The sequence below is a fragment of the Sinocyclocheilus anshuiensis genome, unplaced genomic scaffold, assembly GCF_001515605.1.
Source record: "Sinocyclocheilus anshuiensis isolate Anshui unplaced genomic scaffold, SAMN03320099.WGS_v1.1 scaffold107, whole genome shotgun sequence".
NCBI lineage: Eukaryota > Metazoa > Chordata > Actinopteri > Cypriniformes > Cyprinidae > Sinocyclocheilus > Sinocyclocheilus anshuiensis.
In genome coordinates this window covers 2,018,073-2,030,914 of record NW_015549584.1, presented here as the reverse complement: position 1 = coordinate 2,030,914, position 12,842 = coordinate 2,018,073, and the positions used below count along the sequence as shown (strand labels likewise).

The following is a 12,842-nucleotide window of genomic DNA, read 5'->3' as shown; positions in this document are numbered from 1 at the left end:
CCTAACACATCCTCACATGGCCCTGGTTCCTTAACAAATTGCTATTTATATTGTGTCTTCGGGCCATCGGTAATATTGCGTCCATGTCACTTTGAGTTGAGATTTCTTCTGCACATGCTTGGTGGATGTTTGCAACTCATCAGACAGACTTTACTAAATGCACTAAAGAGTTGTAAAGGTGAAGTAGTGCATTTACAGTATTTAGTCACCAAACAGAAATAATGTCAGTTTTTGAACATGCTCCCTTTCAGTTAGCAAAAACAGGTAGTTCCGCCCCCAAACTCATGCCATCGGTTGAGCCAATTATTATGTCTAGCTCAGCTAGACTGTCAAATCAAATTAATTGTGTATGTCGCTGCTAACATTGAAATGACACATTTCACATTGAACTGTAAGCATTATGCATCAAGACAAACCATGACAAATCGGTGCAGCTTATGCCAGTGATGTTAAAATTTTATAAACTATTTATACTTGACAAAATGACTAAATGTAAAATGAAAAATGTTTTAAATTCAAAGTTTCTCATTTTACATTCTTTTTTTTTAATGAAAGTTTTTTTTTTAGATAACTCTAACAAAGTTCCAACAGAACAAACAATGGAAAATAATTCTCAAAATTTCAATTAAACATGTAGAGACACTGCAGCTTCGGTTGTCAGAATGAATCCTGCTTATTTTGCATAACAGCTTGATCAGACGCTAGTCTAGTCCTGCAGTATGGGCATTCAGAATAAGGATTTAGGATCTTTTTGACCTTTCCAACTTAGTTATTTTGGCAACTATCGGAGAAATATGATTAATGAACCTGTGCTACTGTGAATAGCTTTTGGTCAACACAACATTAATCAATTAAATCTTTGGGAATCAATCCTGTGAATCAGTTTCTTTGGGTTCATTTGTTAAGGGATGTATAGTCAGATATGAGATATAGTAAATAGACTAACTGTTATGAACCAAACCATCCTTTGAGAAAGGTGGGTGGTCAGTCATCTGCGGTGGATGAAAACAATGCTAGCAGGCAGGACTTGATCCATGTAGCCAAGATGTTTCTATCTTTATGTATAATGATGCACAGTTATGTTGGAGATATGTCAGCTGTTCGGTATTAGCCTTTGGGAAAGCTGAAAAAAAAAGAAAAACACTTTCAGCTGCTTGTTTGCCAAAGGAAACGAAAACAATGCTAGCAGGCAGGACTTGATCCATGTAGCCAAGATGTTTCTATCTTTATGTATAATGACGCACAGTTATGTTGGAGATATGTCAGCTGTTCGGTATTAGCCTTTGGGAAAGCTGAAAAAAAAGAAAAACACTTTCAGCTGCTTGTTTGCCAAAGGAAACAGGGGATAGCAGACTGACCTGGGTATCTTTGGTCAAAGTTTTGGGGATAATACTGGAGGAATTTACGTGAACTACAGAAAATTATGGGTGGGCCTTGATGTCTTTCGGTATTTTTGTTGCTAGCTTCAAAACATGATAAGAAGTGTCTCTTTTGGACTTTTATGTGAGGAAAATGTCAGATTTGGCTAATGGTGAGTAAAACGGAAGATCATCCATTTGTTCCTTCTTAAAAATCTGGTCAGTATGAACTTTTTTCTCACGCTTGATCTCAAGTTGTTGTTCTGGTGCATGATTCACAAAGAAGATTTGAGACTTAAATTAATTTGAGACCATTTACATTCCCAGTTGTTTTGTGTAGTCTGATTAATACAAAAAAAATACAATATTCATAACTTATTCTGTGTTTTAATCTCAAGGATGGTGTCATGTTTCAAAGTATTATATACACTTGAGACCAACTATTAATTGAACGCTGGTGACACACCAATGGGACAACTGGGAGAAGTGTTTGTTTGTAATGTGAGAAAGAAGTGTGTAGTTACTGCCTTTGTCTCTTTATTTGACCCAGACAAACATCAGTTGTATCTGCACATATGGACAAAAATTAATGAACCAACCATAAAGTCAGCTAGAGTGGCAGAGACATAGGTGCATTCCAAATTATTAACTAATTACATAGAGGGAGTGTAAGCTGTAGGGAGTATTATTTCTGTCAGTATCATATTTCATATTAGAAGAGCAGCCACAAGTTGTATTCACCAATAAGATCTGTTTCTGTGATACACAAAAGGGTTATTTTTATTTTAAAATGTCGATGAGTATACGATTACACTTTTTAGAATTCAACTTGGAGCAGTAGGCCTAATGTTGAAGTTGCTGGCCGTTCCTAAAGGCTTGTGAGAAGACAAGTTCCTAAACATGGCATGTAAGACTCATTTATTAATTAAGCATTCTGAATTTTATTATATCATATTTTATTTTACACTATTGCTGCTGTTAAGAAGATATGCAGTCCCTGAAGTGACATTCGTAATTTCGCATGCGCACGATTCAATAGGAGAATTTGGCGCGAGTACGTCTCACGCAACAGTATCGCGCGCGCAAGTAAAAGCTAGAAAACTTGAGCATGCGACAACTTCCCCTCAAATGTCACTTTGCGGGCTTCGTATAGGGCAGTTTTTGTTACAAAAAAGAAACTGATAATTGTTCTATTTTTGTCTGAAGTGAATAGAATTCAATTGGTAAAAGGGCTAGAAGATGTGACGCTGTGTGAGAAAGAAGCCTGTACATTTGATGTGGTCCTCAGTCATGCGTACGTCCAGGGTCAATGGAGCAGGGATGGAGTCCCACTTAAATCCAGGCCTGTGTGTCGAATTGCCACGCAGGGCAAAAAACACACACTCACACTCACGCGCGTCACGGTTGCTGACATGGGTGTCATCAGTTTCAAGGCTGAAGGGATTGAAAGCTCTGCTATGCTGACAGTCACAGGTACCATTCCATCAATATGCAACCTGTATTTAATGCAGTATAAAGTCATTTATTTGTGGGATAATGGGTGGGATGTCTCAGAACCCAGAAGTTTTGGATAATTTACAGTCTTTTGTCAGTTTAAAAGTTATTAGAGTTGCCTGTGATACAGTAGCAGTTCTTTACTGTCATGTCTACTTTCTCTCAGCCAGGAATATAAAGATTGTGAAGACTCTTCAGAATGTCAGTGTGACCGAGAGGGAGAGTGTGACATTTATCTGTGAGGTCAACTGGGAAGATGTGGATGGGAAGTGGTACAAGGATGACAGCCGGTTGAGAGCTGGGGACAATGTTAAAATAAGATGTGAGGGTATGTGTGAGAGGTTGAGTAACACACTGACTGGTGGCTTATTATGTACATTCAAGGGTCCTTCGCAAAATATGGTGACAAACATGGCAACTAACTTTTTTTTTTCAGTCATGAAAAAAGACTGAAGACTTCAAACTCCATAATATGAAAAGCATTATACTATAATCTACCCTAAAGTTTAGTTTCGTGCTATATTGCACATAAAAATATATATTTGAGTTTGTCCAGTGCCTAAAACCCTGGATCACCTACATCTAGTATATTTGTTGATAAAAAAAAAATTTAACACTTACGTATATAACAATCTTGCAAAAAACAAAAGAAAGAAAAAAGCGGATAATAAAAAACTTTTGGCCCTAGATTTCTTGAATGTTTTTTAATGTTACAAACTTTGTATTCAGCAAATACAAAAAGCTGTGGAAAAATACTTCTGAGTTCAGAGTAAAAAGAAGCTGTTTAAACCTATGCATTTTGATTTTAATTTCATGATTTTAATTTACCTTTACATTATCATAATGTATTTCCATGTAGTTCATTTTAATTGGTCATTGGTGTTATATTGTTTAAAAAGTAACAATATGAAACTTTTTGAGGATGACCAAAAAAGTCTTTCCCAGAATATGATCACGTTTTGTTTTAGATTCTAATTTTCTTCAGCTCTTTCAAATTCAATCAAATCTCATAAACACAGGTAAAATACACTCCCTAACCTACAAATCAGTCAAACCAGAAGATGCTGGTGAGATCAGATTCACTGCTGAGAGGGTCTCTTCAACAGCAACACTAGGAGTCAAAGGTAAAAAAAAAAAGAGCAAATCACATTTTATCCCTTTTTTCCAATTTTGTTCAAATTTAACAATGATGATCATTGTAGAGCTTCCAGTTCATATTGTGAAGCCCCTGAGAGTGAAGATTGCCATGTACAAACATCGTGCCTTGCTGGAGTGCCAGGTCTCTCGTGCCAATGCTGCAGTTAAATGGTACAGAAGAAATCATGAAATTGTGCCAAATAGGAAGTACCAAACTATCAGTGAAGGCGTGTACCGACAACTTATCATAGATGATGTGGGATCCTCAGATGAAGACACCTTTATCTGTGATGCTGTCGATGACAGGACTTCCTGCCAACTGTTTGTAGAGGGTGAGAAGTTAAATTCAATCAGATTTTAAGTACAATTTACTACCCAGTTTTAATATAAGCATTGATTTAACAGAATTATTCTTAGTCTATCCTTTTGAAATGCTAAGACTTTTATGCAGTGAATATTGGATCCATTCTTACAGAGCAGGCCATCAGCATTTTGAAAGGACTCAGTTCTGTGGAGGTCATGGAGCCTAAAGAGGCTCGTTTTAAAGTGGAAACAAGTATTAAGTTAGAGAGGGCACCGAAATGGACCCTGAATGGGCAGATACTATGTCCCTGTCCAGAAATCAGGATTGAGAGGCAAGGAACCTCGAACAGACTCATATTGACTCAAACCGACAGTAGTATGTGTGGCACTGTGCAGTTCACCTCGGGGAAGAGCAAGTCAGAAGCTCAACTCACAGTTACAGGTAATTATCTTCTCACATATTCAGAGTAGGGATACACAACAAATTGGTGCCATATTATTAATACCACAAACTGGTAAAAAATATATAGCCTGAATGCACTGCAAAGACTCATTTATTAATTAAGCATTCTGAATTTTATTATATCATATTTTATTTTACACTATTGCTGCTGTTAAGAAGATATGCAGTCCCTGAAGTGACATTCGTAATTTCGCATGCGCACGATTCAATAGGAGAATTTGGCGCGAGTACGTCTCACGCAACAGTATCGCGCGCGCAAGTAAAAGCTAGAAAACTTGAGCATGCGACAACTTCCCCTCAAATGTCACTTTGCGGGCTTCGTATAGGGCAGTTTTTGTTACAAAAAAGAAACTGATAATTGTTCTATTTTTGTCTGAAGTGAATAGAATTCAATTGGTAAAAGGGCTAGAAGATGTGACGCTGTGTGAGAAAGAAGCCTGTACATTTGATGTGGTCCTCAGTCATGCGTACGTCCAGGGTCAATGGAGCAGGGATGGAGTCCCACTTAAATCCAGGCCTGTGTGTCGAATTGCCACGCAGGGCAAAAAACACACACTCACACTCACGCGCGTCACGGTTGCTGACATGGGTGTCATCAGTTTCAAGGCTGAAGGGATTGAAAGCTCTGCTATGCTGACAGTCACAGGTACCATTCCATCAATATGCAACCTGTATTTAATGCAGTATAAAGTCATTTATTTGTGGGATAATGGGTGGGATGTCTCAGAACCCAGAAGTTTTGGATAATTTACAGTCTTTTGTCAGTTTAAAAGTTATTAGAGTTGCCTGTGATACAGTAGCAGTTCTTTACTGTCATGTCTACTTTCTCTCAGCCAGGAATATAAAGATTGTGAAGACTCTTCAGAATGTCAGTGTGACCGAGAGGGAGAGTGTGACATTTATCTGTGAGGTCAACTGGGAAGATGTGGATGGGAAGTGGTACAAGGATGACAGCCGGTTGAGAGCTGGGGACAATGTTAAAATAAGATGTGAGGGTATGTGTGAGAGGTTGAGTAACACACTGACTGGTGGCTTATTATGTACATTCAAGGGTCCTTCGCAAAATATGGTGACAAACATGGCAACTAACTTTTTTTTTTCAGTCATGAAAAAAGACTGAAGACTTCAAACTCCATAATATGAAAAGCATTATACTATAATCTACCCTAAAGTTTAGTTTCGTGCTATATTGCACATAAAAATATATATTTGAGTTTGTCCAGTGCCTAAAACCCTGGATCACCTACATCTAGTATATTTGTTGATAAAAAAAAAATGTAACACTTACGTATATAACAATCTTGCAAAAAACAAAAGAAAGAAAAAAGCGGATAATAAAAAACTTTTGGCCCTAGATTTCTTGAATGTTTTTTAATGTTACAAACTTTGTATTCAGCAAATACAAAAAGCTGTGGAAAAATACTTCTGAGTTCAGAGTAAAAAGAAGCTGTTTAAACCTATGCATTTTGATTTTAATTTCATGATTTTAATTTACCTTTACATTATCATAATGTATTTCCATGTAGTTCATTTTAATTGGTCATTGGTGTTATATTGTTTAAAAAGTAACAATATGAAACTTTTTGAGGATGACCAAAAAAGTCTTTCCCAGAATATGATCACGTTTTGTTTTAGATTCTAATTTTCTTCAGCTCTTTCAAATTCAATCAAATCTCATAAACACAGGTAAAATACACTCCCTAACCTACAAATCAGTCAAACCAGAAGATGCTGGTGAGATCAGATTCACTGCTGAGAGGGTCTCTTCAACAGCAACACTAGGAGTCAAAGGTAAAAAAAAAAAAGAGCAAATCACATTTTATCCCTTTTTTCCAATTTTGTTCAAATTTAACAATGATGATCATTGTAGAGCTTCCAGTTCATATTGTGAAGCCCCTGAGAGTGAAGATTGCCATGTACAAACATCGTGCCTTGCTGGAGTGCCAGGTCTCTCGTGCCAATGCTGCAGTTAAATGGTACAGAAGAAATCATGAAATTGTGCCAAATAGGAAGTACCAAACTATCAGTGAAGGCGTGTACCGACAACTTATCATAGATGATGTGGGATCCTCAGATGAAGACACCTTTATCTGTGATGCTGTCGATGACAGGACTTCCTGCCAACTGTTTGTAGAGGGTGAGAAGTTAAATTCAATCAGATTTTAAGTACAATTTACTACCCAGTTTTAATATAAGCATTGATTTAACAGAATTATTCTTAGTCTATCCTTTTGAAATGCTAAGACTTTTATGCAGTGAATATTGGATCCATTCTTACAGAGCAGGCCATCAGCATTTTGAAAGGACTCAGTTCTGTGGAGGTCATGGAGCCTAAAGAGGCTCGTTTTAAAGTGGAAACAAGTATTAAGTTAGAGAGGGCACCGAAATGGACCCTGAATGGGCAGATACTATGTCCCTGTCCAGAAATCAGGATTGAGAGGCAAGGAACCTCGAACAGACTCATATTGACTCAAACCGACAGTAGTATGTGTGGCACTGTGCAGTTCACCTCGGGGAAGAGCAAGTCAGAAGCTCAACTCACAGTTACAGGTAATTATCTTCTCACATATTCAGAGTAGGGATACACAACAAATTGGTGCCATATTATTAATACCACAAACTGGTAAAAAATATATAGCCTGAATGCACTGCAAGTCGCTTTGGATAAAAGCGTCTGCTAAATGCATAAATTATTATTAAATTATTATTATTATATTAGTTGCCAATATTACAGGCTTTAATTGCTATCAGCATATTAGTTATTTAATTGTGCATGGTCATTTCTACTATTTTGGCATTTAGATTAACTTGCAGTCATGTAACACTCAAATAAACTTTAAAACCACTAATAATCGGTTATTTTAGTATCATTGAGATACTATTAGTTTTTTTATTAATATTTTTGAATTCGTTTTTATTTTTATATTTTCATTTTAATTTTAGTTTTAGCAGTTTTGTGTGTTGTGTGTCATTTTTATTTTTTATATAGTTTTCATTAATTTTATTTCAGTTTAAGTTATTTTAGTACATCAATATGAACTGTAAGAAATGTTGCTTTGGTAACTGGCTGAAATAAGCTTAAGGATTTTTTTAAAAATTATGTATTTTATTTAAATTAAAGTTAATTTTATTTCAAGTAACAAAAAAGTTTGGTTTTTAGATTTAGTTAATAATAACATCCCTCTTTAATAATTAAATATTAGCAGATCTCAAAATTAATGTCATTTGTTCATACTGTACATGATAATATTATAATGCATAAATTCACTTGTAGCATTTTACATGATTAATTTTAGTTTTGTGTGTGTGTTTTTTTTAAACTAGTATTTCATTTTAACATTAACTATTTATTGTTAATCAGATATAACATAATTAAAAATAATTTTTGGCGTATATTATTATCCAGAATTTTAATATCAGAACCTGGGGCAAAGCATTTGTTTAAATGGATTGTGAATCATGTGCCTTAAATGTATTCTTGCTTATGCTTTTCCTAATAGAGCGCCCTTTGATTGTCAAACAACCCATTTCTGATGTGGAGGTGAAGGAGAACGGGTCAGTTGCTCTCAGCTGTGAGTTCTGTCCATCCCCCAGAATGGTGCGCTGGTTCAAGGGTAGAACCTCCCTGTTTGCTTCCAATAAGTACACAATGAAGTGGGAAAAGAACCGGGTTGAGATGACCATCATGGGTGTGAAAGCAGCAGATTCAGGAGAGTATCGCTGTCTGGCTGGTGGCTCAGAGACAAGAGGAAGAGTCAGTGTGGAAGGTACCTGCTTTTAGCTATCCATGTCCTGGAGTTGTCTTGGAATTGCATGTTTAGAGCGCAGATAAGACACATACAGTACATTACAAATCATTTTTCTTTTCCTGCAGTGAAAAGGTTGAAGATCATAAGACACTTAGAGCAAGTAGAGGTCGAGGAGGATGGAACTGCAGTGTTCAGCTGTGAACTGAATCACGAGTCACCCAGTGTCCAGTGGCTGCTCAATGACCGAGTCCTATACACCAACCACATCAACAAAATCCAGAATTCTGGAAAAGTGTACAGTCTGATTTTAAAACGACTAGCTCCTCAAGAGAGCCGTGTAACATTCAAAACTTTTGATATCAGCGAGTCTGCGTTTCTCAGGGTCAGAGGTGAGGATTTCAGTTACCACGGGACTAGGAAAACAAGATTTTAGAATAAACTGCTGTCCAACTACTCTACATTTAAAGCAGAGACACAAGAATTAAAAACTGATATCAGATATTTTGTTTGTGTCAAGCACTTTCTTAAAGGAATATCAATAAATTATGGAAATATTTTCAATACTTTCAGAGCACTATTTCTACTTTCAGAGTTTTTTCCCTTTACATGTAACTTTAGCAGAGTTGTGCGAGTTCATGCATAAAATTATTATTATTATTTTATTTATTTCTTTTTCAAAAAATAAACATACTATAACAACCCATTTCAGGCCACACAGACAAACTATCAATTCAAAACACTGATGACACAAAACTAATCATTCAGTTCCAGTGATTATCATTCTCAAGGTTTAAGGACTATCTTAACGTCATCCCTTCTCTATTATTATGAGAACATATTTTTTTTCTATATTTTCTATTGTATCTATAGCAGAAATGTATAGGAAATTAATAAAAATGTCTTATTGTACATCATAATGTTGTGATGCCTACATTCACTTTAGTATGCAAATTGTTTACTTTTTATGGTGTTAACTTTTTTTTTGGAACAAAGTAGTATAGATTTCTCATATGAACCATTTATCAATTATCGGATGGAATTTTGTTGCTATATGACATTTGCTCTATATGTCTCTTAGAGAAGCCAGCAGTGTTTCTCAGGTCACTGGAGGACGTAGCAGGTGAGGAACGTGGTGAAATCCTTTTGCAGTGTGACGTTTCCAAGCCATCAGTGAAACCTGTCTGGAGGAAAGATGGTGAAATTCTGACCGCCAATGAGAAGTATGAGATTCTCCATGTGGGAAAGTCATTGACTCTTATAATTCGCAAGTTGAGAAAGGACGACAGAGGAGAGTACAGTTGTGATATTGGCTGCAGCCAAACTAAAGCGAAAGTCATAGTTCGTGGTAGGTTTTAAAATCTATATTTGAATCTAATTAAAATTAGATATAATTAATTTAACAAAAATACATTTTATTTAATGTGAGGGACTTTTTTTAGACCTGCACATTACCATTGTCAAACGCATACGGACAACAACTGTGCTGGAAGGGGAAAGCTGCAGCTTTCAGTGTGTCCTGTCCCATGATATCATTGATGAAGCATCGTGGATTTTGAATGGCCAACTGATTGTAAGCAATGGACAGATCATAGTCGCTAACAAAGGGTGCAAATACACAATGAGCATTCAGGAAGTTACAATATCTGATGCCGGCGAAGTGGTCTTTACCATTAAAGAGCTCAGCTGCAGGACTATGCTGTTTGTGAAAGGTGAGACCCCTTATTATTTAAATATCACACATTTTACAAGTATTGCTCATTTTCTGTCTCTTTTGTTCTCAGAGAAACCTGTGAGAGTTTTTAGGGATATGCTAAATGTTAAAGCAACACCTGGTGAAGATCCACAGCTCAGCTGTGAGATCACGAAACCCGATGCAACAGTTAAATGGCTGAAAAATGGGCGGCTAATTAGAGTCAGCCCAAAATATGAAATTACCCAAAATAATTATCTGGTGAAGCTCATCATCCATAATGCAGCTATAATGGACTCAGGAGAGTACTGCTGTGAGGCTGATGGGATTGCTACAAGGGCGAGATTAGATGTCAGAGGTAAATACTCATTTATTACACTTGTTTTTAATTTTTCCCAGTGCAAAAGCTTTGTTCATTCTGCTGAGTGCCATAAACTCAGTTAATCTTTTCTCGTTGTGAATTCAGACTTGCAACATACATTTGCAAAGGAACTGAAGGATATGCGTGCAGAGGAAAAGGGTATGGTGACCATGGAGTGTGAAACCAGGAGGCCTGCCGCTATTGTGACCTGGTTAAAAGGCCTAATGGTGCTCAGCTCGGGACAGAAGTACATGATGAAGAAGAAAGATGTTGTCCTCACTCTGACCATCTTCAATCTGGAGAAAAGTGACTGTGCTGTCTACACCTGTGATGTTGGGACAATGCAGAGCAGGGCTTTACTTACAATTCAAGGTAGGCAAATTAGATTTGTCTTTATTGACTTAAAATAATAAATGTCATAAAAATATAATATAATAATAAGGTTGTAAATCTGAGATTACTAGATGTTATGTTACAAGAATGGTAACATTTGGACACTATGGGCCAGTATTATTAACAGCTTGTGCCAGCAGAAAACCGTCTTTTGGCATTAAAATAGTACTGTCAGGATTTACTAAAGACGCGCAGTGACGAATTAGTGCTGAAAAGGCATGGACAGTTATTTTAGTGCCTGACCTTATTGAATATGTATTTGTAGGAGTTTCCCTTTCAGACACAAAAGTTATGGGAGGAGAGTATTCAAATGAATCACGCAACGCGTTTTAATAATGTTTGCGCTCGTATTTGCGCCATTATTTAACACCCAAACAAAGCATGTCTTAAACTATTTTGCGCTTGAAATGGCTGCAATTATTGTTGCTGGAGGAGGCACCGCAGAGAACAGAGAACGCGTGGTAGAAGGGAGAGGATTTTTTCCACACGTATTAATTTATTTTGAATGCCAGAAGAACACATTTCGTTTGCATATCATATTGTTTGCCAAGCCATGTTATTTTTTAATTTGCTTCAGGATGTAAAAGACGCCTTGGAACCTAGTCACGCAATACCAGCTCTATCAAAACTTCAAGCAAACCTTCATTTTTTGGCCTCCGGTTCTTTTCAACGTACTGTGGCTTCTTTATTTCTTTATTCTTTATTTGCGACTACGCTAATTTGCCCTGTGCTTGGTATATTGCGTTGGTCGATATGTAAATGAGATGTTGCGTCTGTGCTCTTTATTTTGCGTATTGTTAGTAAATCACCCGCAGAAATTTCCTCTCCCATCGGCGCTGTTTTGGAATTGTGCTGTCGTGCTAATTTGCCCTGTTTAGTAAAACTGGCCCTATGAATTTTAAGACATGTTCAGTTTTTATGCATCTGTCATATTTTTCATATGAATCTGGCCCTCAGGTCAAAAAGTGGTCATTGTGGATGAACTAGAAGATAAAGAGTGTCTAGAAGGAGATACCATCACCTTTAAGTGTCGGATCTGCCCAAGTGACTACACTGATGTCAAATGGTACCTGGATGAGACCTTGCTCTACACTAATGATCTTAATGAGATCAAGATGATACCTGGTGGATACCACACTCTTACCTTCAAACAGCTTGCACGTAAAGACACCGGCACCATCTCCTTCGAGGCTGGGGACAAAAGATCATACGCATCACTATTAGTTAGAGGTAACTGTCATAAATCCTGACACTTGACAAGATGCCTGTGGCAAATATAGTGGATAACTATTAAAAATTCTCATAAGGACACATTTACAAAAGATGAAACTGTCAGTTTCTTTTACTGCTTTGGTATTAAAAATAGAAATTTATGTATAATTTCTGACAACTTTTTGATGGTTCAAAAACCTCAAAAGAGGAATTTTAAATCAGAAAGTTATTTTAAAGAGGCTTATGTTTAAACAGTTTTTTTTGTCTTTGTATTGACTATTAAGTAAAAAAAATGTGAAACAAAATGCAATATAGATTAGAGTGTACAGCAGGGGTGCCCAACCCTGTTCCTGGAGATCTACCTTCCTGCAGAGTTCAGCTCCAACCCTGATCAAACACAACTGAACCAACTAATTAGGATCTGAAGGAGCACTTGATAATTACAGTATTTGATCAGGGTTGGAACTGAACTATGCAGGAATGTAGATCTCCAGGAACAGGATTGGGCACCCCTGGTGTACAGCATACAATTGAAATGTATGTATACAAATGAGGTTACACTTTATTTTAAGGTGTCCTTGTTACAGTGTAATTATACATTTAAGTACTGAGTAATATTAATTAACTACACATACTTACTATATGGTTAGGGTTAGGATTACGGTTTGTCTTAGGGTTACAT

General features: G+C 36.7%; 1 protein-coding gene across 1 annotated transcript in view; it reads left to right on the top strand.

Annotated features, from left to right (window-relative positions):
• Positions 1 to 1,476: 1,476 nt before the first annotated feature.
• Positions 1,477 to 12,842, top strand: part of obscna (obscurin, cytoskeletal calmodulin and titin-interacting RhoGEF a) — a 45,639-nt gene continuing 34,273 nt past the window's right edge. Inside the window, exons 1-19 of the mRNA XM_016446125.1 lie at positions 1,477 to 1,531; positions 2,180 to 2,265; positions 2,565 to 2,831; positions 3,019 to 3,180; positions 3,872 to 3,976; positions 4,055 to 4,321; positions 4,465 to 4,734; positions 5,135 to 5,401; positions 5,589 to 5,750; positions 6,442 to 6,546; positions 6,626 to 6,892; positions 7,036 to 7,305; positions 8,256 to 8,522; positions 8,630 to 8,893; positions 9,583 to 9,849; positions 9,944 to 10,213; positions 10,286 to 10,552; positions 10,661 to 10,927; positions 11,906 to 12,178. Of these exons, the coding sequence (XP_016301611.1) occupies positions 2,259 to 2,265; positions 2,565 to 2,831; positions 3,019 to 3,180; positions 3,872 to 3,976; positions 4,055 to 4,321; positions 4,465 to 4,734; positions 5,135 to 5,401; positions 5,589 to 5,750; positions 6,442 to 6,546; positions 6,626 to 6,892; positions 7,036 to 7,305; positions 8,256 to 8,522; positions 8,630 to 8,893; positions 9,583 to 9,849; positions 9,944 to 10,213; positions 10,286 to 10,552; positions 10,661 to 10,927; positions 11,906 to 12,178 (4,024 nt within the window). The 5' untranslated portion in view covers positions 1,477 to 1,531; positions 2,180 to 2,258. The remainder of the gene's footprint in view (positions 1,532 to 2,179; positions 2,266 to 2,564; positions 2,832 to 3,018; positions 3,181 to 3,871; positions 3,977 to 4,054; positions 4,322 to 4,464; positions 4,735 to 5,134; positions 5,402 to 5,588; positions 5,751 to 6,441; positions 6,547 to 6,625; positions 6,893 to 7,035; positions 7,306 to 8,255; positions 8,523 to 8,629; positions 8,894 to 9,582; positions 9,850 to 9,943; positions 10,214 to 10,285; positions 10,553 to 10,660; positions 10,928 to 11,905; positions 12,179 to 12,842) is intronic.